Genomic DNA, 27,924 nt, shown 5'->3' with positions numbered 1-27,924 from the left:
CAATAACTCTCAACATTGTTCAAACGTTAATGAGCGTATTCACAATACTTCCCAACCTTGTCAGTTGTAACACGTTAAAAAAACAGTCTGATGCCTCTAAATAAAACGTTAGCGTATTCACAATAACTCTTAAAATGTTGCAGAGTATTATAGGTCTTAACTGAAGCAGGTTGCTGCTAACGCTTAGACCAAAAATCCATTGAAACACACAGTAGCTAGCTAGCCTTGCTGCTAATAAGTATAATGTTAGCATGGTGATATGCTCTCAAACGCCTCCCTCAGTGAGGCAGAGGTACTGTTTGCCTCCAGTCACTTGGCTCTTTCACTGCCGTTTTATGTAAGGTCAGCCATTCTAAATAGGTTCTACATTTACAGAAATACATTCCCTATTTAATGGATAGTGAGCAACGGTCCCAGCATTACTCCATATCAAATTCATTTAGTTGTCAATTCAAGCTTGCTGGAGAAGGTACTTCCAACACCGAGCCACCAGCATAGAGAGCAACAGTGGTCGGAAGCAATGTACCGTTCAAGGGTGTATATAAAATACAGTAGCCGTAATGCTGAAGGCGGTGCGGCTTTGTAGTTTACCAAAGTCGTACTAAAACATTTTGACAGAGCGCCGTGTACCACACAAAATCGCTTTGAGAAAATTAAAGGCTTTTAAGTGCGCCTTATAGTCCGGAAAATACGGTAATGTAATTATTGAGAGGTGATTCATTTGAGCGCCATTGCACAGGGATTTAGTCCTCTTGACAGGCAGGGCCCAATCTTAAAACACAGGGTGTATAAATAGAAGAATAACAACGTCTTGATTTCTTTGAAAATGTGTAGTGTGGCAGTTCATTTGTATTCAATGTTGAATTCTGTTTAAGACCAGGTACTTCAGATCAGGGCACATCTGAACCCTGACCTTATTGTGTATTCTCAGGAGGAAATTGAGGCCTGCTGTGAGCTGCTACAGGATCGCTGTCGTCGACTGGGGTCCAAGATATCTGAGCTTATGGTCCTGCCTATCTATGCCAACCTGCCCTCAGACATGCAGGCCAAGATCTTCAACCCAACTCCACCTGGTGCTCGCAAGGCAAGTTGTGGAATTTTAATTTCTTGTAGCACTTGTGTGTGTGTCCAAACACCAAGTGAGAGAGTACAAAGGGTGCACTGCACATTAACATCCCAAATGCATACCGCTGTACAAAGCCAAACCACTAGAACTTCACATTACACCGCGTTCCACATTATTATGCAAATTGAATTTAAGGGTCATAAACATACATTTTTAGTTTTTTAAAATTAAAGTCATGGGTGGTATTGTGTCTCAGGGCTAATTGAATGATTGAAATCAATCTCAGACACCTGAGATAATTAGTTTGCCAGTTGAGCCCAATCAAAGGTAAACTACTGTAGAAGGATGTTCCACATTATTAAGCAAGCTACATGTTTCAGGCAAAATGGGGAAGAAAAAGGATCTCTCTGCTGCTGAAAAGCGGCAAATAGTGCAATACCTTGGTCAAGGTATCACAACATTGGATATTTCCAAAAGAATTGCGCATGATCATCGGATGGGGAAGAAATTGGTCACTGATTCACAGCACAAGTGGGTTCGTTCAGACAAAGGCTAAATAAGGAATATTTCTGCCAAACAAATGCGTAGGGTCAAGAGAGCAGCCACTAAAATGCCATTGAATAGCAGCAAACAGGTGTTTGAAGCCACTGGTGCCTCTGGAGTCTCGCGAACTTCAGGATGTAGGATGCTCAAGAGGTTTGCAAGTGTCTTTAAACCTTATTCGGCCACCCCTAAACCCAGCTCACAAGCAAAAAAGGTTGCAGTGGGCTTAGGACTACATTAAGACTAACTTTCAAACTGTTTTGTTTACGGATGAGTGCCGTGCAACCCTTGATGGTCCTGATGGATGGAGTAGTGGATGGTTGGTGAATGGCCACCATGTACCAACAAGGCTAAGACGTCAACAAGAAGGTGGCGGAGTCATGTTTTGGGTCGGAATCATGGGGAGAGCTGTTAGGCCCCTTCAGGGTCCCCGACGGTGTGAAAAGGACCTCGGCAAAGTATGTAGAGTTTCTGACTGACCACTTTCTTCCGTGGTACAAAAAGAAGAGCTGCGCCTTCCATAGCAAAGTCATATTTATGCATGACAATGCACCATCTCATGCTGCTAAGAATACCTCTTTTATTCTTTGCATAAAAGTAGAGAAACTCATGGTGTGGCCCCCATCTTCCCCTGACCTTAACCCTATTGAGAACCTTTGGAGCATCATCAAGCAAAAGATCTATGTGGGTGGAAGGCAGTTCACATCCGATCAGGTGCTCTGGGAGGCTATTATGGCATCCTGATAAGACATTAAAGCAGAAACAATCAAAGAACTCATGAGTTCAATTGATGCCAGAATTGTGAAGTTGATATCAAAGAAGGGGTCCTATGTTAACATGTAACTTGACCTGTTAAGATGTTTTTAATTAAAACATTTTTTTGATTTCAGTAAATATGGCCTCCTAATGCTGCAAATTCAACAAATGACAATTTTTAGTTCTTTACAACCTATAAAATATCTTGAAACTCTGAGACTTTGAAACTGCATAATAATTTGGAACACTGCATTTTGCGTTTTTTATTTTTGAAAAAAATACTGTTATCATTGGGAGGTTTGTTCAATAAAATTTGAATTATACTCTAACAGTTGATGACTTGAAAATAATACTGACTGAATGTGCAATACTATTTAGGAAAATCTGAGCAAAGTGTAATTTGCATAATAATGTGGAACGCAGTGTAGTTGTTTTCGCTGAACACCATGAGGATATTCTCCACCATTACTCAAAGTTTGGTGTTTCACGAACATGTCACCCCTTGAGATAATGGAGTTGTCCATCCTTTAGGAAAGGGTCAAATCACTGTAGCAGCAGTGGACGTTCATGTTATTCATTCCTGACATTTTTGACGGCAAGCTTTAAAAACGTTGTTTGTTTGTAACCTCATACCGTTTATATAATAAAGGTAATATCATTTGCTAAAGCAATATAATACTACTTTTGATAATAAATAAATGAAATGAATGAACCAGAAAATTGCAACAATTTCTATTTTGCATGAGCAATCACTAATAGGTTCCAGCAAACCATAGCAAAATTAATTGTAGGATATCTATGCCATTTTATCCTAGCCTAATAGCATATGGGTCTAGGGCGGGGTCGGCAATAGGCGAACCGCGGTCCGGGTCCGGACCCAACGGACGTCCTCTCCGGACCGAGACACAATTGCAACAATAAAATTAATAATGCGATTTTTTATAATTTTGACCAAGCGATTTTAACAACTGATGCTTGAGTGACTTTTATAAACCCATTAAATACATAACATTAACTATAACTTTATGGTAGGCACCTTATAATGCCAGTAGCCAATCAGATGATAGCCTATACGCAGCACGTGCTCGCTGTCAAAGCTGCGAGCTGTGGGAATGGTGCACGCAAACGCTACAAAATTGACAGAAGAAAAGAGTGCCTTCAGTTGAGAGAGAAAGCTTCATTGCAGTTCAAGAGAAAGATGGCGTGCTCTAAGAAGAGAAAGGTAGATATTGACAACAGAGCTTTTAAAGAGGAGTGGACAGACTTATTCATGTTCATTCTGCCTGCGTGCAGCTCTAAGCCTGTGTGACTGATATGCTCACGGTGGCGCTCATCAAAAGCAGCAATGTAAAACGCCACTACGAAATGAAGCACAAAGAATTCGATATAAATTACCCTCTCAAATCCGAAGTGAGTGCACAAAAAATAAACGATCTTAAAGCCCAATATGCCCGATCTGAAAACATGTTGACTAATTCATTCACTACCCAACAACGAGCAAACGAGTGTTCATTCCGAGTAGCATGGATTTTGGGTCAGAATAAAAAAGCTTGAAATGAAGACCTTCATTTGATCTGATAGTCAGTTGTTGACCAAACAGACACTGATACTACTAGCGCCTAAAGTACTTATATTGGCTAAATATGCCTCTGAATCATAATGCACACCTTGACTGTTGGTACATGTCGGTACCTAGTCCAACCAAAGACTTCATTACCCACAGTTCCCTTATCACCTAAACTCTCTTATCTGCATTTCATGAGACGGCATTGGCTGCCAACAAGGTGTTAAAAACCGTGACGCACTTTCTCACTATAAACTGCGTTGAAATGATACATTCTCTCTCTTTGCGAACTCTCTCTACTCTGGCGTTGGCCAGCTCACACCTCTCTATCTCTTGGCGTCGCCCAAGGAGCGTCTTCGTCCTTCCACCATCAACTGGTGAAGGCCTACTCTTTTGTTCTCAACAAAGACAATCTCTCGTTAGCCAAACACTGCCCGCTAACTGAGACAAAGTAAATTTAGCAAAGCAGCTAACATTAGACCTGCTAACTAGCTATCTCTGCAACCGGGACAAAGCACAACAGAACTCACGGAAACTGCAACATTCCGAGCGATCAAAATCCTCCGATCTAAGCTGCAGTGTAATACCGACGACATCACAGCAAGGACAACTTCTCCATCTCCGGACAGCATCACCGCTTCTCTGCCTCCTCAGCGTCGGATACGCCAGCACAACACTTTTCCAAAGGACTGGTAAAATCATCGACTGGGCAGTTAGCTATCATAGCTATTCACAACCTGGCTAAGCATAGGACTGTTTACATATGCCATTGTTCATGTATTGTATCTGTTTTGTTTACCGAACATAACTGTTATATACTTTCATTGTTAGTTGGTAGTTGGCTTCGCCACACCATCCAAGGGAAATCGTTAGGATAGCTTATCAGACACACGAGTCTTGCATGCATTACTAACCATCTCTTTATTCTAACATGGCATCTTAAATCACATACGATTACAAATACATTGGTCTTCATGTAGCCACACACGCGAAGCTCACAAACTCGAACTTCCCGGTGCATACATAGGCTCGTACTCTTTCACCACACATTTATGTTCACGAACGTGCACACATGCACGCGGAACTGCGGTGGTCAGGACAAAGGGACACACACACACATACTTTCAGGCGCGCTCCTAAAAGCGCAACTCTGAGCTTACCAGCTCGCTCGCACACTCCCTCTCCCTTACACATACATATACCTTTTCAATTCATTAGTTAGGTACATTTAGCTAGATTACATATTGTGTGTTATTTCTTTATCATTGTGTAATAAATACTTTGATTTATATACGCTGGTTTATTTAATGTTACACAAGAATGGACGTTGTCAACCTCTTCTATTCAGAACTCCAATGACCTTCAACCATACTATTGATAAGGTAACTTTGTTTGTAGTTATTAATTTAATTATAAATCCGAGTTCCAAATTGATTAGTATAATATATTTTATGAGACTGATATATTTAACGAGACTGATTTGTGGATTATCAACTTAATTGATCTGCCTTTGTGTTGAATGGTTGATCCCTGTCCAATCGGGTGAGATTACCAACATATTGTTGCTGTTGCAAGGACAGCACCAGTGTGTCTTGGTGGCCCTCGTGAAGACAATATCCCAATTCATACACAATTGCACCCACATTCACCCGGCGCCTGCTCACTGGGTAAGATACCTACCTAATCTGGTACTCCCAAATGAGAATGGTACCCATTTTACCCACATAATATGGCGCCCCTGCGTGAGGATAGTACTGTTGGCAATCATTCATTATTTGTGTAATATTAATGACCGCTTAATTTCAGCCAAATTCAGAATTTGATATTCTAGTGTTAAACTAGTCTAACAGTCGTTACACTCACCGCTACTAGTCTGTCATAGGACTAAGCCCTAGCTGTACTTACAAATAAGTGCAAAGCTTCATATATCAAATTGAGCTTACAAGCTATTTGATATTTTATTAGTGAATTATCACCTTTTCCAAACCTTGGAAATCTTAGAACTTGCTATTGCTGCTAGCCATTCAGGTTAAACCTACTCTGTAGGAATTGTGAATTTCTGTCCAGCATTTGAATACCACGTATTCAATGCAACATTGTCAAGCTGTCAGAAGTAACTGTGCTTAATCAAACTGTTTCCCTTATTTTTAATTAATTCACAGCGTGCCACCGGCCCTGTGAAAGAGAGCTTGTACCTGACTGTTACTGCCACGCATTCCAGTCAGTGAAAGGAATAGAGACTGAGAGAGAGCCACAGCGAGCTACCGGCCCTGTGAAACACTTGTGTACCTAGCTGTTACCACCACGTGTTCCAGCTTGAATTTAGGTAACTGTGATTGACCCTAACTGTAACTGCCCTGCATCTCAGTTAGTGTGCCCAAACTTTTACGCCCACTAGACCCACTAGATGGTGCTGTAGCTACACCTCATTCACAGGAAGCTACTCCTCATAGCGTAGGTAACTACACTTCTAGGTTAGGCTAGTGTACTGTCCAAGTTACACTACAAGGTGTCTGCCACTGCAACACCATAGCCAATTACCTAAGTTAAATTCATAACCTACCCTATTTTACATTACTTTAGCTTACCCCTCTAGCTAAACATAACAATGGATAACCCCTGTGTAGATCAGTTTATCTCTTCCGTAGCACAAAGCCTAAAACCTGGTTACCCTGAACTCATTAACAGTTTGAGTTTTAGTGAATGCAGGAAGGAGATAGACTCTCTACCAATGTTCCCTCTAATTTTTTTCAGCACTGAGCAAATATTTTTGATTCTGAGCGCACATTTCAGCACTGTGAGCAATTCGTAAACCACGCGACCTTACGGAAATGACCAAGAGCCTTGGTTAGCCATAGGTTTCCAAAGAGATGACAGCAAATACATCAATATGTCTACAAGGTTGATATTTATTCAATATCCTTTATAATGGCTGGACTTTGGAACATTTTAATGATGGTTTTTACCAGTCAGTTTAGTTGAACTTAAAGGATCTTTGGTTGAAAATAAATAAGGTTTAGGGAGGTTATGACTGGTTCACTGGTTATGAATGATAATGATATATATACACAAAATAAAAGTATCCAAGGTGTTTAGTCATTTCTCAGCAGGTACAACATTTAAGTAGAACTTCATTGAAAGAAAAATGCTAATGCAGTGCTTTACAATAAATATAGTAATTATGGTGTATTTTTTCCTAAAGGTAGCCTTTATAAAAAAAAAAATGTAATAACTGGAGTGGTTTACAACAAACTACGGTAAGCTACAAAACATGTCATTTGAATTACATTGAGGGAGCTAGGCCTATCTGGCTGTTTGGCTCATCTTGTCTGCAGGCCTATTGAAGACACACCTTTCTGCCTAAACATATGTCAAAATGTTGTTGCAGTTATCAAGATCACTTTGAATAGGGCCTAATAGGTCTAATTGAAAATATTGGAAATTTCTACCTCAAATCTTCTCGCCTCACGATTTTGTCTTAGTGGCATTCATTAGACTGAAACCGCGTTCACAGTCGGCGCTAGATGCCTGGAATGTGCCACAAATGTCGAAGTTGTACCAGATCTGGAAAACGCTCACTTTTCAGCGACCACCTTTTTCAATTACCATGAACTTGAACTCGACAAATGCGTCCCGGGACCGCATATTATGCTTCCTCCAGAAGCGCTTCGAACCTTTTCGCCAGATTGGTCACGTCATTCAGCCCATGATCAAATTTACTAACGGCACGATCCAACGTGTCAGGCTCAAAGGCAGCCCACTCAGCTCAGGGAAGCGGGCATCCAAGTGCTCACAAACTTTAACGACAAACAGAATAATGTCACCTTTGTTCACTGCATGTTTTCCCACCAGCGAACTCTTTTCGCGTTTGCCTCCGAGCATATGTAAATATGTCTGAAAGTTTTATCCTACCTGAGTCAGTTTGGACTATTTCATCTAGCCGTTCATGTTTAAACGTTAGGCAGACCTTTTTCTGGGGCACCTGCTCTGCCTTTCTTTTCGCCATGGTAGCCTATAACTGCTGGAGCAGAGACCGGCAAGAGAGCTAAAGGAAATGTTTTATGTAAACATTCAAACGCACATCCGGCTTGGTTGTCAGACATGTCAGTATTTTAAATGATTATTACCTAGCCTACATCCCCTTTGATGCTCAGATTTTTTAACCGTAAACTTTTTTTGTTTATGCGGTCTGAAAAATGTGCGCGGTCTGAAATATATATTGCGCGGCCTCTTCGACTGGCCTGCGCGATCGCGCACGCGCGCAGCTTAGAGGGAACATTGCTCTCTACTAAATAACAGGTATGATGCGCAGACTGCATCCAAAGACCCATTGTTAACGTGCTTGCTACTGAACTTTCACAGGCAAACCAGCCTTGCCTTTCAGGGCAATGCAGCATTAGAAGCGCAGAATGCTAGTCTCCTCCAAGAGGTACAGGCAGCTAACAAGAAAGCTATGCGCTACCTAGGAGACCTACACTCAACAGAGTTAGAACTCTGTTCACACAAGGAGGAGCTACTGAAGGTTAGGTCAGAACACCCTGCCCCACCACAGTCGTTCAGCCGATGTGAATCTGGTTACTCTGATTCACACTCCTCCCTTGGTGAAAGGTCTACCCCTCCTTCATTCAGATGGGAACACTTCCCAACTGACCATCAGTCCTTGGGAATGAAGTCAGCTCCTCAACCTCCACTGAGAGACAGAGTTAACAGCCTGACTTCCCATTTGCCCCTAACAGATACAGAAGAAACAGGTAGTTTATTCCCTAGTAGATATACTGCGCATCCTTCTTCTCAGCCTCTGTTAAATAACACTTTCTTCCGTGCCCTTCCCTCCGAAGGCAGGACTAGGTCATGTACAGACTGTTCAGCCTCCTCTCCATACATCCACGAGAGTGAGTACCGCTGTCCAGCATCTGCCTCTCACCAAGAGAGAAGCACATTAGAATGTGATAGACATGTCCGTTCCCATGCTAGATTAGTCTCGCCTTCTTCAGAAAAGACCCTACAGAGTCCCCGTCTAGAAGCGCTTGAGCTCATAGCTAAGGACATTAAAATGTTTGACCCCGACCACCGTGATCAACACATTGACGATTACTTTAGGGAACTAGACAATAACATGACTGACCTACCCAATGCAAACCAAAGGGAGAAAATTAAACTCATGTGGAAAACCAGCTCTAAAGCAGTCCACAAGTTTATTCAGGCACAACCTCCCCGTATCAGAAATGATTACGCCGAGCTCTGTCATACTTTAAAAGAAGAATACTCTTCTCCTGTTGACGAGATTGCATCATTGGTTGCTGCCTCCCAAGTCAAACACACCCGTCGAGAACACCCTAGGGATTTTTATAAACGTTTGAGACATGCATACTTCCAGGGCAAGAATGCACCAGGCTTAGAAGAGAGTTCCACCTTCAAGTCTCTGTTCTTGCGCAACCTACACCCATGTGTGCGCACTCACGTTTCCCTAATGACGCATGAAGGTAACCCCTCAATGAATGAGATCAGGAAGATGACACAGATGGCTTGGGAAACTGTTGTCAATTCCAAAGAAAGGGGGAAAACAACTGAGCCTACCTGCTCAGATACTAAAGCGTCTCACAAATTCACGGCCTCACAAGTTCACCCTCACAACAGACCAAAGGGGGGTGACAAACGGCCTCATAGGGACACTGAGCGTAACCGCCATGTCCATCATCAGCGTCGTAATGGAAATACATCCCCTAGAAGCAGCAGAAGGCCATATTCCGAAATCATGGCCCAGAAACATGACCTGCCCCTAGATTCGACCGACGATGACTACCGGTACACTGACCGACACTCAGACCATGGCCGCAAGGCTACAGACAGTGATAGTGCCTCTGACTGTCCCTCTGACTATGGTTACCCCGAGCGTAACAGCCCTGAGCCACGAGTCAGACGACACTCCAAGCGCATGAACTTCAGAGTTCATCACTAACTGTCTGTTGAGCCAAACAACACAAGCCACCCTGCACTGACAGTAAAACAAATGCTTGCTCAGGGATCTCACTTTTCTTGTAGTTGTATAGGCCAAACTTGGATTTGTTAGCAACAGCAGCAACTTCCATTATTCTGAACTGGTATTTCATTTAAACTACCGCAGTAGCACACTAGCTTCATACATCGCAGACAAAGCTAGTAAGGCACATGTCCACATCAAACACAAGTTAAGGACATTACCAGACTGCAACACACTAAACCTTGATACAGCCATTTGAGCTTTAAGATTTTGATAACATGATGACACCCTTCCGCAGCAGAACATGCCTGAAGGACAAAAACAGCAAAGGCTGCCAAGACTAGTCAGCCACTAGTCATCTACTAGTCAGTATTGTCATCCAATCTATTGAGTTATTCAACAAACACACTCTTGGATTCTCCAGAAATGGTTTTATCATTGTATCAGGTGCCACTATCTCTGCGTCTCAGCCTAACAAGTTAACATCACTAACTTTTCCTATTCTCACTAACCCTGAAGAGTAGACGACCCACTGGTTTATTTGTTGTATGCTATGTCATTGTCATTACTGTTTATTTTGATTTTATCTTTGTAACTTGATGACTTTGTACCTGCTAAGCCAGAATAGATAGTATCAACAAATGCCCAGTTCTGATGTTACAACTTTGACTGTCTCACCAATGAACTCTTTCCACACATGGACTATGCACAGTTGTGCTCACTGGATCACACATCCGGTGCTATCAAGTGACCACAGGGGGGATGTCGGTACCTAGTCCAACCAAAGACTTCATTACCCACAGTTCCCTTATCACCTAAACTCTCTTATCTGCATTTCATGAGACGGCATTGGCTGCCAACAAGGTGTTAAAAACCGTGACGCACTTTCTCACTATAAACTGCGTTGAAATGATACATTCTCTCTCTTTGCGAACTCTCTCTACTCTGGCGTTGGCCAGCTCACACCTCTCTATCTCTTGGCGTCGCCCAAGGAGCGTCTTCGTCCTTCCACCATCAACTGGTGAAGGCCTACTCTTTTGTTCTCAACAAAGACAATCTCTCGTTAGCCAAACACTGCCCGCTAACTGAGACAAAGTAAATTTAGCAAAGCAGCTAACATTAGACCTGCTAACTAGCTATCTCTGCAACCGGGACAAAGCACAACAGAACTCACGGAAACTGCAACATTCCGAGCGATCAAAATCCTCCGATCTAAGCTGCAGTGTAATACCGACGACATCACAGCAAGGACAACTTCTCCATCTCCGGACAGCATCACCGCTTCTCTGCCTCCTCAGCGTCGGATACGCCAGCACAACACTTTTCCAAAGGACTGGTAAAATCATCGACTGGGCAGTTAGCTATCATAGCTATTCACAACCTGGCTAAGCATAGGACTGTTTACATATGCCATTGTTCATGTATTGTATCTGTTTTGTTTACCGAACATAACTGTTATATACTTTCATTGTTAGTTGGTAGTTGGCTTCGCCACACCATCCAAGGGAAATCGTTAGGATAGCTTATCAGACACACGAGTCTTGCATGCATTACTAACCATCTCTTTATTCTAACATGGCATCTTAAATCACATACGATTACAAATACATTGGTCTTCATGTAGCCACACACGCGAAGCTCACAAACTCGAACTTCCCGGTGCATACATAGGCTCGTACTCTTTCACCACACATTTATGTTCACGAACGTGCACACATGCACGCGGAACTGCGGTGGTCAGGACAAAGGGACACACACACACATACTTTCAGGCGCGCTCCTAAAAGCGCAACTCTGAGCTTACCAGCTCGCTCGCACACTCCCTCTCCCTTACACATACATATACCTTTTCAATTCATTAGTTAGGTACATTTAGCTAGATTACATATTGTGTGTTATTTCTTTATCATTGTGTAATAAATACTTTGATTTATATACGCTGGTTTATTTAATGTTACACAAGAATGGACGTTGTCAACCTCTTCTATTCAGAACTCCAATGACCTTCAACCATACTATTGATAAGGTAACTTTGTTTGTAGTTATTAATTTAATTATAAATCCGAGTTCCAAATTGATTAGTATAATATATTTTATGAGACTGATATATTTAACGAGACTGATTTGTGGATTATCAACTTAATTGATCTGCCTTTGTGTTGAATGGTTGATCCCTGTCCAATCGGGTGAGATTACCAACATATTGTTGCTGTTGCAAGGACAGCACCAGTGTGTCTTGGTGGCCCTCGTGAAGACAATATCCCAATTCATACACAATTGCACCCACATTCACCCGGCGCCTGCTCACTGGGTAAGATACCTACCTAATCTGGTACTCCCAAATGAGAATGGTACCCATTTTACCCACATACATAAAACACATGCAGTCCTATATCAGTGAAAACAACGGTCATAAAAAATGTGTGATAGACCCCCGGACCCAAGCTTGAGGAATTATTTTGAAACTGGACCCATTAGGAGTTTAATTGCCTACCCCTGGTCTAGGGCTTTTAAATAAACAGACAGATTGTTCCAAATTATGATTTTTTTTGTATTGTTGTAAAGTAGCACAATAAGTAACCATTGATTTAGGACCCAAACTGTGTTTCTCATGTGCGCACTAACAGTCTGTATCCTTCACATCTCTGGCAACAGTGAACTTAAGCACAATATTAGCCTACATTATCTCACAGTAGTCAAGACAGTGGTAGCTACCTTTTTTCTGACGGTCTGATCAAAACTAAAAGCTGCAGATACCACTTAAGGGGAAATATCAACCCTCTGTAACAAAGAACTGCACTGACCAAAACTATGATTCAAAGACTGATGATGAGGCTGCTGATCGGCTGTACTATATTAAGATGGGTTGTCATTATAAATCATATCATAAATTACAGCCTAAGTTTCTTGAACATAGCGTATCGGGTGTAGAGATGTGGGATGGGCTACTTTATAGTTTGGTAATGTAGATCATTGACCTTCTGGTGTGTGTAGAAGTGTGTGTGTGTTGGAGGGAATCAGAGAGATTGAAAGCTTACTAACCTAATGCATAGCCTAGCCCAACCTAGTGCAGACTTCATTCTTCTCCTTAGTAGCTTTTTTGACCCATCCAAACCTGCAGTCTTTTCTATTACGCCCGACCTGCGGCTCAACCAATCACTTGAAGCCACACTTCTGAGCATGTGCACTGCGTCTGTTTGTCTTTTTATCTCGTAGGTTGTGGTAGCCACCAACATTGCAGAGACTTCTCTCACTATTGATGGCATCATCTATGTCATTGACCCAGGCTTCTGTAAGCAGAAGAGCTATAACGCTCGCACTGGCATGGAGTCCCTCATCGTCACACCGTGTTCGCGGGTAAACAAACCTTTATTTACTTAAACTTAAATGGGATGGCAATTTATTTTAATGAAACTCCCATGGCAACTTTTCAAAAGACTTAAAATGTGTACATGTGGTTATGTTTAAGTTTAAAATGCATTTTTGAATGGAGGTAAAAATGGTCAAACTGGTTGACTTTATGAACAAGATCAAGGAAAGAAGTGATTGTAGTTGATTGGAATCAAATCTGAAGACAAACTATAAAATTGATGAAACAAGGAATCAGATTTGAACCAGATTTGCTAGTTATTTGTGAGCATTTAAATATCCTGATTGAATTCTCAGTAGTAATCTACCACTGTAGGCTTCAGCCAACCAGCGGGCAGGAAGAGCAGGCAGAGTGGCTGCTGGCAAATGCTTCCGTCTCTACACAGCCTGGGCCTTCAAGCATGAGATGGAGGAATCAACCATCCCAGAGATTCAAAGGACTAATCTCGGCAATGTGGTGTTGCTGCTCAAGAGCTTGGGTGAGATCATCATAGCAGCTATGTAATATTACAGTATTGTACTCAAATTTAAATGAAAAAACAATGCCAGCATTGTATACTGCAGTTATAATTACCCAATAAAACTGCTAGCAGCTATCAACAGGGCCCAACCAGCATGTGCAAAGTGGCAAAAGATTGAAGAATTAAGCTTCAATAGGTGAAAAAAAGAAATTGTCACTTTAGGAGATGCCAGGGTATTGTTTACCATGAGATTTGGTGTGCATCAAAAGATTGTGTGTTAGGTTTGGTTATATTCAAACCTTTACAAGACATTGCCATGACATTGACATGGACAATTTATGATGCTGGTTCATTTTTAATCTGGATGGTCTGGAGATACATTTTGTGATAAAACACTTGAAGGACTTTAGATTTAGTTTGTATTCCCTTCCTTTTTAATGAAATTGAAATGTTGTGAAATTTCAGGGGCAGAAACTGGTAGGCGTAGTCCCAATTGATTCCGGAGAAAATTTGTCTGGCAGAAATTGATTGGAATGAGTTTGATAGCTTTCAAAGATTCAGAGAAAACATGTTTTTGTTCTAACCCATACGGTTCCAGTGATATCAGTGAAAACACGTTTTTGTTCTTACCCATACGATTCCCGTGATATCAGCGAAAACACGTTTTTGTTCTAACCCATACGGTTCCCATGATACCAGTGAAAACCTACACTTGTTTATTATAGCGCCCCCTACAGGCAAAATATGTAATAATAAATAAACACATACAATATGTAATAATAGATAACTTCAGTTGCACAAGTCATTTCACCAATTTGGAATCTATGGTCAAACCTTGGTGTATGTGCAATTTATGGTTTGGACTGCCTTTTGCATTTCACAGGAGCAAAAGATGAATAAGAACAAATGCAGTAGGGATCCAGCAGCTTCGCTTGCTGTTATTGCTTGTTATTTTTATTTTTTTCTTGATTTAGTTACATTGCAGCAGAGGCAATGTCTTCAACTTGCTTTTCTTCTTAGCAGAAGAATTTGTCCTCTTTTTCATTAGGAATTAATGACCTGATCCACTTTGACTTCATGGACCCTCCTCCTCATGAGACTCTTGTTTTGGCTCTGGAGCAGCTCTACGCTCTGGGGGCCCTCAACCATCTCGGAGAGCTCACCAAGGTACAAGAACACTTAAGGACAAACATGTCCATCTTGGAGAGCTCACCAAGGTACAAGAACACTTAAGGACAAACATGTCCATCTCGGAGAGCTCACCAAGGTACAAGAACACTTAAGGACAAACATGTCCATCTTGGAGAGCTCACCAAGGTACAAGAACACTTAAGGACAAACATGTCCATCTTGGAGAGCTCACCAAGGTACAAGAACACTTAAGGACAAACATGTCCATCTTGGAGAGCTCACCAAGGTACAAGAACACTTAAGGACTAACATGTCCATCTTGGAGAGCTCACCAAGGTACAAGAACACTTAAAGACACACACGCAGCCCCAAACACATTGTTGGTAATGGACCACATTCAAAAAGAAATGTCCATCCCTTTAATTGCCTTAAAAACTGTATTTTGAGAAATGTCACTGACACCAGCAGCCGCTCGAGTAGGTGAGTAGGTGAATTCCACTTGAGTTCAGAGCTTAACTAGTCCCATTCTTTCCTCCCAGCTCGGCAGGAGAATGGCTGAGCTCCCAGTGGACCCCATGCTGAGCAAAATGATCTTGGCCTCTGAACAGTGAGTACGAACAGAAGTGTCTTTTGGCCTCTGAACAGTCAGTACGAACAGAAGTGTCTTTTGGCCTCTGAACAGTGAGTAAGAACAGAAGTGTCTTTTGGCCTCTGAACAGTGAGTAAGAACAGAAGTGTCTTTTGGCCTTTGAACAGTGAGTACGAACAGAAGTGTCTTTTGGCTGTTCCATGAGGCATGAAACAAAGGCTCGTTGAGAAATGCATGTTTGCTAGAAAATTAACACCTTTCTTTTTTACAAAGATTATAAACTGGGCTCTGTCGTGTAACATTGTGTTTACAAAGTCTGTTGTTTCCCCAGGTATAAGTGTTCAGAAGAGGTACTGACCATTGCTGCTATGCTCTCGGTCAATAACTCTATCTTCTATCGGCCCAAAGACAAAGTGGTTCATGCCGATAATGCACGCCAGAACTTTGTAGTACCAGGTGGAGACCATATGGTGCTGCTTAATGTCTACACTCAGGTGAGTGGGTATGATTGGGATGTCATAACAATAATGACAGGCATTATACAATTACATTAAATCTTTTCAGAGTGTGGCTCCTGTAAATGCCACCATTATTAACTCTGGTGTCGTTGTTAATTCACACTTTATTTGGCGGTATAACAATCCTACATGTTTCTAAATATCACCGCTGTCCTGATCTCATGCATTGGGCAGGAATTGTTCATAGATCTATTTGTATTTCCATTATTGTTATTCTTAATCACTCTAGTTTCAAATTTAAATTGAAAGGTAGACTGCTGTCTCTGTCTCTCCAGCTACCTTAGAACTTTGCTTTGCCTCGGTCACACACAATGTTTTTTTCTTTTGTATATTATAGTTGAATGACCAGTTTGCTCTTACAGTTATGGGTACAAATATTTTACCAGTTACCTTCAGGGATTTTTTTGCACAAGCGTTTCTGAAGTTCTGGAATTCTCCATCTCAAACTTGCAAGATGAGGCTACAAACCTAACATCCAACTACCAATACCGCCCAAAACATTGATGCTAGCTCCACATCAAAAGCGTGCAGTGGGAGAAATAAAAACTATTCCCACAACACAGCCCGGCCACTATATTCAACCAATATGGCTGCCGCAGAGTGGTGCACAAACATACAAGTCAGCGTTCATTTATATGTAATTATAATTTGTATCTAAAATAAAACTGTCATCATACTTCATTAAATATTCTCTTAAAATATGAATGACCGAAACCTCGCCCAATAAAGTGGCATTTAAGAGCGGTAGTTCAGTGTACAAGAACTGATGTGCCACTGATGTCAACTTTAACTGTGTGCAAACTGAGAGAGGCAGGGCTATGGCAGAGATATATAGTTCTTCAATAAGAGCTTTTCTTGTGCCGTGACAAACATAATGGTAACGACTCTGTTCTCTGTGGCCCTGCAGTGGGTGGAGAGTGGTTATTCCACTCAGTGGTGTTATGAGAACTTTATCCAGTTCCGTTCCATGAAGCGCGCGCGAGACGTCCGTGAACAGCTGGAAGGTCTGATGGACAGGATAGAGGTGGAGGTTTGCAGTTCCGATGGAGACTATGGACCAATCCGCAAGGTGCAGATGTGCTTGTGTTCCTATGCACATATACTCGTATGCACAATAGGTTCACAGCAGTTTGTAATGCATTAATTTGGGTTCTGTGTCCTCTCCCTGTGGCAGGCTGTGACAGCGGGTTACTTCTACCACACAGCACGACTTAGCAAGGGCGGCTACAAGACAGTTAAGCATCAGCAGACGGTCTACGTTCACCCCAATAGCTCCTTGTTTGAGGAACAGCCACGCTGGCTCATCTACCATGAACTTGTCTTCACCACAAAAGAGTTCATGAGACAGGTGCGTATCTTACTGTTTTTCTTTATTATGCATTTGTCCATTTCTGCTGTGTTTTATTGATGTGTGCTATGCATTTCCATTGGTTTTGTCATGCGTGTTCACCTAGATCAGGGGTCGGGAACCTTTTTTGCCTGGAGAGCCACTTTTACCATTTTCATTATTTTTTTTTATCTCAGAAGAGCCACAAAAAGACGGTTACAAGAAAAAGTTTTTTTAGTTTTTTAAATACATGTTCTACTAGTTTTAAAATGTATGAGACTAGTAACTTGAAATGTAAATGGCAATGGGAAATGATAGAAGTTAACAACGTTACAATGTAACAATGACATGAATTTAACAACGTTAACAACACAACACTCGAAATTGAACATTAGGCCTACCAGAGATTAATGCGACCTCTGGTGCTGCATAGACTTGCTGATGGCCTTGTAGTCTAGCTCATATTTAGTGAGGTGAAGCTTCATGCAAGCATTGAGGCTTTCATGATTTAAATATGGGCGCAGGTTCGTCTTTATATTTTTCATATGTGGGAAAGATTTCTCACATGCATAAGTGGAACCGAACATGGTTAACACATTAATACTAACACGTTGCCATGAGCGATATGTAGCCTAATGGGCAGTTCATTTCAAGTTTTTTTTTAGAATCAGTTCGTCTTCGGATGGAAGTTTTCCCATGTCAGTCCACTTGTGTTCGCTCGCAAGCTGTGCTCGCTGACATGCGTTTCCTTCCAGCTGATCGTTCAGTGATTTGAACTTGCCCACCCAGATGTCAGACGAGATCAGGTCCGCAAAGGTGGCAAAAAGAACCTTTGTTTTAGAAGAGCCACATTAAAGCATGAATAGACACTGCTAATGGTTATATGGGAAAAATATTTGAGTCATACCAGATCAAACGGAGCTCTATGGCCAATCTTCCAAACGTTACACGAGGCGCAGATCTAACACCGGTAATGCCTAAAACACTATCACTACCAGTCCTGAAATATGGCTGTGGTAACATCAGGCTGTGGGGATATTTCTCATCTGCAGGAACTGAGAAACATTTTAGAATTGAAGGGAGAATAAATGGAAATCAATTCCACACACCATCACAAGAAAACCTTTTTCAGTAAAGTAAAACTTTGTGTATGGGCTTAAAGCCCAGAGGAGTTTCTGACTAAGCACTTAATTGACACGCTTTTTGGAAATAAAATAACATTCCAAATTTGCTTTCTGTCTTTTATAATAATGGGGAAAAACACTGCAGAACACTATGCAAAACTGATAAAGGTTTGCTTCAAAAGACTTAAGGCTGTTATGGCATCAACTCTGTAAGGGATAATGTATAGGTCCTGTACGATAAGTGAATAGACTACATGCAAAATGATATAAAAGATGTGAATCAGAAGCACAAAACCTGTTGCCAATGGCAACGGCCATTCATTTTTGTAGCGGCCCTTCTAAAGAAATAGCAGCCCTCCAAACGTAAGGGTGGCCCATTCAAACCAGTGAAACATTCAGCAGCATTTTAAACAAGTATAAATGTATAGGGGTTAGTCATTCATTTATTGTTCATTTTAGTTGAAAATAACTTATTTAGGTTTTAGGTGTTCACAATGACAATACTAATTTTGAAAATATTAAATTCAATTTAATTCAATTACATTTTATTTGTATAGCGCCATAACAATACAATTGCCTCTAGGCGCTTAACAGAGCCCAGAGCCTAAACCCCCTTAGTGCATGCACAATGGCAACAGGGGCAAGAAAAAACTCCCTGTTAGGCAGGCAGAAACCTTAAGCAGAACCACGGCACATAAGGGGGGACCCATCTGCTTGGGGTCGGCCGGGTGGAAATAGGAAGGTGGGAAGGGGGAGGGTTGTGTGGCAGAAGGGGAAAGGAAGCAACAGGGGTTGTACACAGCCAGCATTTGGTCGCTGGACATAGTATGTATACAGACATCCGGTGGTAAATACATGATACAGGCAAGACCAGTTTACTGTACTAATAGGGTAACTGTTACAGGGGTAAGGGATGTAGGGACAGAGAAACATTTCAGTGGTGGCAATAATGTATATTGTATATACAGTGGGGAAAATAAGTATTTGAACCCCTTGCGATTTCACAAGTTTGGCCACTTGCAAAGAAATGTGTGATCTATAATTGTAATGGTAGGTGTATATTAACAGTGAGAAACAGAATATCAACAAAAAAATCCAGAAAAATGCATGTTATAACATTTATGACTTTATTTGCATTTGATGCAAAAAATAAGTATTTGAACCCCCAAAACTGACTGACAAAAATGACTTAGTACTTGGTGGAATAACCCTTATTGGCAAGCACAGACGTCAGACGTTTCTTGTAGTTGGTCACCAGGTTTACAAACATCTCAGGAGGGATTTTGGTCCACTCCTCTTTCCAGATCCTCTCCAAATCTTTAAGGTTGTGTTTTCAATGGGAGGGAATGAGGGAATGAGGTTCAAGCCCAATATTCCACGTTACATGGCCCCATCCATAGTCCCCTTGATGCGGTGGAGTCGTCCTGTACCCTTGGCAGATCACTGATTACTGATTCCGCACGAGGGGATATCTTGCATGGAGCCCCAGACCTAGAACGGGTGACAGTTGTTTGGTGTTGCTTCCATTTATGAATAATCGCACCAATAGTTATCTGCTTCTCACCAAGCTGCTTGCCGGTGGTTTTGTAGCCCATTCCAGCCTTGTGCAGGTCTACAATCTTATCTCAGACGTCCTTGGACAGCTCTTTGGTCTTGCCCATGGTGGTGAGGTTGAAGGTGTGAAGTATGATTCTTTGGACAGGTCTCTTTTATACAGGTCACCAGTTGAGATCAGGTGTACCTTGTTAGACCTAATGAGGACTAATCTGTGTGCTTTTTGGGCACATAACTGGCCATTGGGAGCCAGAATTCTTGCTGTTTGCTTGGGGGTTCAAATACTTATTTTTTGCATCAAATGCAAATAAAGTCATAAATCTTATAAAATGCAGTTTTCTGGATTTTTTTGTTGATATTCTGTTTCTCACTGTTAAAATACACCTACCATTAAAATTCTAGATCACACATTCCTTTGCAAGTGGCCAAACTTGCGAAGTCGGCCGGGGTTCAAATACTTATTTTCCCCACTGTAAATGCTAGCATAGGGTATTGGGTAGAGTAAGTGTACGGCAATGCAGTGGCGGTGGGTGCAATTGGCCGAGGGTTTCTCCAGGTAGACCAGGTGGAGAGACTACAGCAGCGTCCCATGGCGGAGATAGTCGTGATTAGTAGGGAAAGAAAAGGTAAAGAAAAGGAAGAAAGTGAGTGGGTAGAGTTCAGCTGTCCATGTGCGTAGATGAGGAGTGGTGGGGGTGAGGAGCAATATTTCCACTTCCATCAGCGATTGGAACATGCTATAAGGGAGAGAGAAATTTATGTTAGTAGAGTAGACATCAATTTCAGAAACAGATAGGGAGATACATTTGGGTAGTAGATTTAACAGTAGGCAATATGGCTATTTTATCAGTGTTATTATAGGCATAAGTAATATGATATGGAAGGAGAGAGAGAGAAAGAGAAAGGGAGAAGATATGTTAAGTAATGCTGGCATTTGTCATTTAGTTTGGTAGTGTACTTATGGAGATATCAGTCGTAAGCTTTAGGGTCGCAGGGTATACAGCAGTGCCCAATTGGCTGGTGACAGTTTCAACACGCGCCGTATGCTGTACAGGAAGCAACGAGTCAATCAGCCCAAACCACACCAAAAAGAAGCTCTCAGCACACCTTTCTTTTTCCACAACAAGCTGGCTCATGAGTGATTGAGTCGGCTCCTGGCCACGGTACAGCGTACGCTGTCTAAATCCCAGTTTTGTTGCTGAGGGGGGTATTGCATGTCTTTAGATTTTGAGTTTTGCTGGCATTGAGCATTTAGTTTGGTTTGGTATATGTGGAGATTTTAGTCGTAAGCTTAGTTAGGGTTGCAGGGCAGCAGTGCCCATATGGCTTGTGTTCGGTTATGTCTGGGTGGCTGGCACAGCAGGTGATGGGTTTGTCGACGCAATTAGTTTTGCCTATAGGATGCACTAAAGAGGAATGTCTTTAGTTTTGATTTGAATATAGGCACAGTGTCTGCATCTCGGATGGAGGCAGGGAGGTTGTTCCAGAGGAGGGGGGCTTGGTAGCTAAAGGCTCTGCCTCCTATTGTGGTTTTTGATATTCTTGGAATTACCAGGAAGCCTGCACCCTGGGAATGGAGCAGCCTTGAAGGGGAATAGGGGATGACTAGTTCCTTGAGGTAGTTTTAGGGCTTTATATTTTAGCAGGAGTACTTTGAAATTGATTCTACTTTTGACAGGGAGCCAAATGCAAAGAGGCGAGTACATATTTTTCAGTTCTGGTGAGTGTACGAGCAGCAGCATTCTGTATAAGTTGGAGGCTCTTTATTGTGTTGACGCTGCATCCGGACAGGAGAGCATTACAGTAATCGAGGCGGGAAGTAATAAATGCGTGGATTAGTTTTTCTGCATCTTGGAGGGATAGGACCTTTCTAATGTCAATATTGCGTAAATGAAAAAAATTATGTCTTTGAGATCAAGTGTGAGTCAAAGTAGGAGGTCTTGGTTGATAGTTACACCAAGGTTTTTGATGTTAGTAGATAATATGGAGAAGTATCTTTTGTATACGAGAAAATGTGGGGTTGAATTATTTTTCAAGCCACTCTGTATAACTGTATGCATTTCTTGAAGGAAGTGGATGTGATTTTCAAAGTAGTTTAAGGATAATAATCACTTACTGGGAATTTGTATTTACAAATTACAGTTTGAATTCAAGTTAATCAAATGTACACCTGCATTCCTTAAGACTTGGTTACCATGCAAATATGAATTTGCATATGTATGAAGATAAAACTTTCTAGTTTGATTGACTCAAATTAATCACTTTCTAGTTTGTTTTTTTGTAGTAACATGCTTTGATCCTTTTTTGTTTTGATCCATTTCTGTTTGGATCTCTTTCCTCAACTCTCCCAGGTGATTGAGATCGACAGCAGCTGGCTGCTGGAGGTGGCCCCTCACTACTACAAGAACAAGGAGCTGGAGGACAGCAGCAGTAAGAAGATGCCAAGGAAGCAGGGGAAGGCACTCGAGGAGCTGGGCTGAACAGGGGCTCACATGAGTGCAGAAGAAGTGGAAGCGATATGTGATATCATTTCCAGTCACATCACTCAAAAACTTTTCACAGCTAGCGCAGACTGGGAATCATCGATCAGCAGTTATCAACAGTTTTCTCATAATCACCATATGACCAGGGGAAAAACCTTGGTCAGGTGTGTTAAATTATTTTGTAATGTCTGCTGAAGGCACAAAACAAATGTTTTTTTTGTATTTCTTACGTACTGTGACAAATAGGAACTGTTGATCTTTTGTGATCTTATGTGGTTCACATTAGCTCAGATTCTTTAGTTGGTTTTGTATGTCTTGTATTTTAGCTGTTTTATATGAAAAATAAATAAATTTCCTTTCCATCTAGGCATGAAGCAGATCATTGGATAGTAAGATATTGTTTTGAAATAGCATTTGTCATCATGAAGAAATAAAACATGGTAGATAAACGCCACTATGCATTGAGGCACCGTTTGATCCAAAGAACATGTTGAGATTTACACTCTTTGCCACACATAATCTGCAAACACTTGATATCAGATTAGTGAGGCCATCAGAATTTTGTTTGTCTAAATGACCTTTCACTTCATAGTATATAAAAGTAGATCCATGATCTTCTGCCAAATACAACAGGTACTAATTTACAATTAATTTACAATTGGTACTAATTTACATGCACGTTAACTTGAAGTTTATTTAACATTGTGTCAATTTCACTGTTGCTTAAATTCTTGCAGCCTTTTTTTGGTGGCATCTCTCCAATTGTTGGGTATGTGCCAGAACATAACACCTGCCTGTAGTGATAAGGGAGTGTTACCTATGACACACCTCCAATTTATGGTCAAGTGCCATTCATCATTCAGCAGGCCAGGGTAGAGCAGATTTGGATAGTTAATAATGTTTGGTGAATCTGGGGTTGATTTTAATCGACAGAAAAATAAGATACATTTAAGAGAATGTTGCTGCATGAGGCCCAATGAGTCTTGCATAGCCAGATGTACAATAACACACATATTACCCATGGTGAAATGGGAACAATTAGAGCATTAACAACATTTGACATTTCTAGGTGATACTTAAATCTTTACTGATATTCATTTTCAACACGCTTCTATTTCATTGTTTCACATCTGATTAACCAACAGGCAATGAACCATTTTGTGCACATGGTCCTCCAGAATGGTTTGGTAGTCCTCGGTATTGACGTGCCGGAATGGCATGATATTGCAGCCCAAACCATCACTGATCCAACCCTGTGCTTCACCCTGGACAAGCAACAGTTCTGGTGGTAGGCCTCTTTGGGGCTTCTCCACACTAACTCTCCCGCATGTGGGAAAGACAGTGAAGGGGGACTCATCAGAGAGCAATACATGTTTCACTTTGTCCACAGCCCAAGATCGGGACTACTGGTACCACTCAAACTGACGTTTGGCACGAGTGACCAAAGGTTTTCTATAGCAACCTGACCAAGAATATTGACACTGTTTAGCTCCTTACAAGCGGTTTTAGTAGAAACAGGACAGTCAAGGTGCGCATATAATTCTGCAGTAATTTAGGCAGCTCTGGTTAGTACAGCAGCTGTGGTTTATTCACGGACAGCTTCCTCTTGATACCGTGGCTCTTGATACACCACAAAGAAGGTGATAGTGTGTGAACATACATTGAAGGTACCAGCCAAACAACAGGATTTTGCAATATCATTCATGAAAAGCTATCAAGCATTGTTTATTGCCCTCTGCTAAGACCTCACTCACGCATTCATCACCCATTAAGGTGACAAAAATGTTGCAGATGTGACCTCATACATGAATGATATCCCTTTAATCTCTCAACATTGAATACTGTGGTTTGCTCACTGCCTTTTGGTGCTTTAGCCTGCTCCAGTACCAGTCTCCCTGTTGTAATATGTCCTGGTCTTCAGTACCAGTCTCCCTGTTGTGATATGTCCTGGTGTTCAGTACCAGTCTCCCTGTTGTGATATGTCCTGGTGTTCAGTACCAGTCTCCCTGTTGTGATATGTCCTGGTGTTCAGTACCAGTCTCCCTGTTGTGATATGTCCTGGTGTTCAGTAGCAGTCTCCCTGTTGTGATTTGTCCTGGTGTTCAGTACCAGTCTCCCTGTTGTGATATGTCCTGGTGTTCAGTACCAGTCTCCCTGTTGTGATATGTCCTGGTGTTCAGTACCAGTCTCCCTGTTGTGATATGTCCTGGTGTTCAGTAGCAGTCTCCCTGTTGTGATTTGTCCTGGTGTTCAGTACCAGTCTCCCTGTTGTGATATGTCCTGGTGTTCAGTACCAGTCTCCCTGTTGTGATATGTCCTGGTGTTCAGTACCAGTCTCCCTGTTGTGATATGTCCTGGTGTTCAGTACCAGTCTCCCTGTTGTGATATGTCCTGGTCTTCAGTACCAGTCTCCCTGTTGTGATATGTCCTGGTCTTCTTCACTGCAAAACAGACGCCCTTCTCCGCACCTGCGGTGCAACACTGCCATCAGAGGAAGACACGTCTGTCTTTGCTAAATGTACTTACTGGTCTTTTAGTATCCAAAACAGCTTAATGATATTTAACCACTTGGTGGTGGTATAATAACAGGAAGGACTGTTATCTCATCAGCAGTATTGACCCCAAACCTCTCTCCCATTGCCCCCCCCCCCCCTATGGTTTAAAGGGACTGTTTGCACTGAGTTTAAAGAGAGTCATTTAAGTAGCCACCAGATCCACATTCTTTTACCTGGATTCCATTATGTGGGCGCATGTTTGTGTATGCATAGTGTTGTTTATATATTATTGTTTATATTATATGTCCTATTCCTGCACATCATATTTATGTTGTTTATCTTTGTACATGCCTTCAGTAAAAAGCAAAGAAAACACAAATAGGATTTTGACTAACCATTTCTGTCAACAAGTGGTCCACATAAATGCGCCCCTGGTAAATAGCCCCGTTTGAGCCCCACTAGCTAAAAGTTGTTGCAGACAATCAAGCAAACTGCAAGCCGTTGCAGTCTGTAGATATTTTTTTTATAAGTCATATATTCTAGAGCAAATCGTATCTGCTCACTTGTCAAGTATTTGAGGCAGGTAAGTGATCGTTATCATGAAAAGAGGAACAAAACTACAGTGGGGAAAATAAGTATTTGAACCCCTACCGATTTTGCAAGTTTGGCCACTTGCAAAGAAATGTGTGATCTAGAATTGTATTGGTAGGTGTATTTTAACAGTGAGAAACAGAATATCAGCAAAAAAAATCAGAAAACTGCATTTTATAACATTTATGACTTTATTTGCATTTGATGAAAAAATAAGTATTTGAACCCCCAAAGCAAACAGCGAGAATTCTGGCTCACAATGACCAGTTATGTGCCCAAGAAGCACACAGATTAGTCCTCATTAGGTCTAACAAAACTGGTGACGTTTATGAAAGAAACCTGTCCAAAGAATCATACTTCACACCTTCAACCTCACCACCATGGGCAAGACCACAGAGTTGTCCAAGGACGTCAGAGACAAGATTGTAGACATGCATAAGGCTGGAATGGGCTACAAAACCATTGGCAAGCAGCTTGGTGAGAACCAGACAACTATTGGTGCGATTATTCGTAAATGGAAGCAACACCAAACAAATGTTAATCACTCTAGGTCTGGGGCTCCATGCAAGATAATCCCCTCGTGCGTTATCAGTGATCATTCGAAAGGTGCAGAATAACCCCAGAACTACACAGGGGCAGCTTGTGAATGATCGCAAGGCAGCTGGGACCACAGTCACTAAGAAAACCATTGGCCACACACCACGCCGTAATTTTTTTTAAGTACTGCAACACTCGCAAGGTCCCCCTGCTCAAGGAAGCGCATATACAGGGCCATCTGAAGTTTGCCATTGCACACTTGAATGATTCTAAGGAGGATTGGGAGACAGAATGTGGTCAGATGATATCAAAATCAAGCTCTTTGGCATCAACTCGACTTGCCGTGTTTGACAGGGGGGAGAATGCTGAATATGACCCCAAGAGTACATCATACCCACCATCAAGCATGGAGGACGAAACATTATGCTTTGGGGCTGTTTCTCTGCCAAGGGTACAGGATGACTCCACCGCATCAAGGGGACTATGGATGGGGCCATGTAACGTGGAATATTGGGCTTGAACCTCATTCCCTCACATTGAAAACGCAACCTTAAAGATTTGGAGAGGATCTGCAAAGAGGAGTGGACCAAAATCCCTCCTGAGATGTGTGTAAACCTGGTGACCAACTACAAGAAACGTCTGACGTCTGTGCTTGCCAACAAGGGTTATTCCACCAAGTACCAAGTCATTTTTGTCAGTCAGTTTTGCTAGGGGTTCAAATACTTATTTTTTGCATCAAATGCAAATAAAGTCATAAATGTTATAAAATGCATTTTTCTAGATTTTTTTGTTGATATTCTGTTTCTCACTGTTAATATACAGCTACCATTACAATAATAGATCACACATTTCTTTGCAAGTGGCCAAACTTGTGAAATCGCCAGGGGTTCAAATACTTATTTTCCCCACTGTATATGCAGGTATTACAGGTATGCATCTTGGCTTCAGCCCAACGTTACAGTAAATCTTCCTTGTGTAATTTTCCATATCAGCTTTAACTTACTGGTTCCTCTAGTTCTGTGTGATTTTCTGTAAAGAGCTTTCTTCTTCCCTGCTCTACGTCACCCTGACGTGTTGGTTTGCTTGTTGAGTCACACTAAAGGTGCACTCAGAATCTCATGACATAAAAGATTCATAAGATTCTTGAACTTTTAACCTATTTATGTTTTTTTTTTTGTCATTTGTCAACTTGTCAAGAAACCAACCTAATCATTTTATATGAGGCATATACTGTACATTTACACTGACATTGCACACTAGTTATACAGCACTATATCATGGAATGCTAACACTTGCTGGTGACATTGTTTTGAATAGAATCGCTAAGCTTTTTCACCCAGAGAGCAGGGTGTAGAAATTCTCCCCAGACAGGTCTGACAGGTCTGACCAGGAGAGAGAGAGAGAGAGAGAGAGAGAGGTGGGAGGAGGACCTACAGTCTGTGTGGAGGAAGTGGACTAGTAGAAAGAAAGAAAACATCCAAAATGACTGAGGAAACCGTAGTTTTGCCTACAATAGTTGCATATTTTGAATAGTTTTTTTTATCCTTTACCCAAAGATATTCCATTATTACACAGGCTGGTCTATGACATACAGTACATAGGATAGTTCTGAAAATGCTTTTTGTGTGCTATCATTACATTACGGGACTTGAACAACCCTAAGCTGCCGTCTTCATATCATCAAGATACCCCCACAAGTGAGTGTGTTCAGTTTAGATGTGTGTCTGTTTTGCCATATATAGTGAGTAGAAGTATAGTCTGATGATAAAAGTTCTCGTCACCAATTTCAATTTATTTTGTCATTCTGGTAAAGTGTAAAACTTTGGAATTGGATTC

General features: G+C 41.6%; 1 protein-coding gene across 3 annotated transcripts in view; it reads left to right on the top strand.

Annotated features, from left to right (window-relative positions):
* The window catches only part of dhx16 (DEAH (Asp-Glu-Ala-His) box polypeptide 16), a 51,929-nt gene extending 29,102 nt beyond the window's left edge, over positions 1–22,827 (top strand). For all 3 annotated transcript variants that reach the window (XM_080850824.1, XM_080850823.1, XM_080850825.1), the window contains exons 13-21: positions 932–1,084; positions 13,126–13,266; positions 13,595–13,757; positions 14,788–14,906; positions 15,410–15,477; positions 15,791–15,953; positions 16,885–17,046; positions 17,152–17,325; positions 22,334–22,827. In XM_080850824.1, coding sequence (XP_080706950.1) covers positions 932–1,084; positions 13,126–13,266; positions 13,595–13,757; positions 14,788–14,906; positions 15,410–15,477; positions 15,791–15,953; positions 16,885–17,046; positions 17,152–17,325; positions 22,334–22,462 — 1,272 coding nt within the window. In that variant the 3' untranslated portion in view covers positions 22,463–22,827. The remainder of the gene's footprint in view (positions 1–931; positions 1,085–13,125; positions 13,267–13,594; positions 13,758–14,787; positions 14,907–15,409; positions 15,478–15,790; positions 15,954–16,884; positions 17,047–17,151; positions 17,326–22,333) is intronic.
* Positions 22,828–27,924: the final 5,097 nt, after the last annotated feature.

Source organism: Sprattus sprattus (genome assembly GCF_963457725.1).
Source record: "Sprattus sprattus genome assembly, chromosome: 14".
Lineage (NCBI taxonomy): Eukaryota > Metazoa > Chordata > Actinopteri > Clupeiformes > Clupeidae > Sprattus > Sprattus sprattus.
Note: the sequence above shows the minus strand (reverse complement) of the source record. Positions and strands in the feature narration are given on the sequence as shown.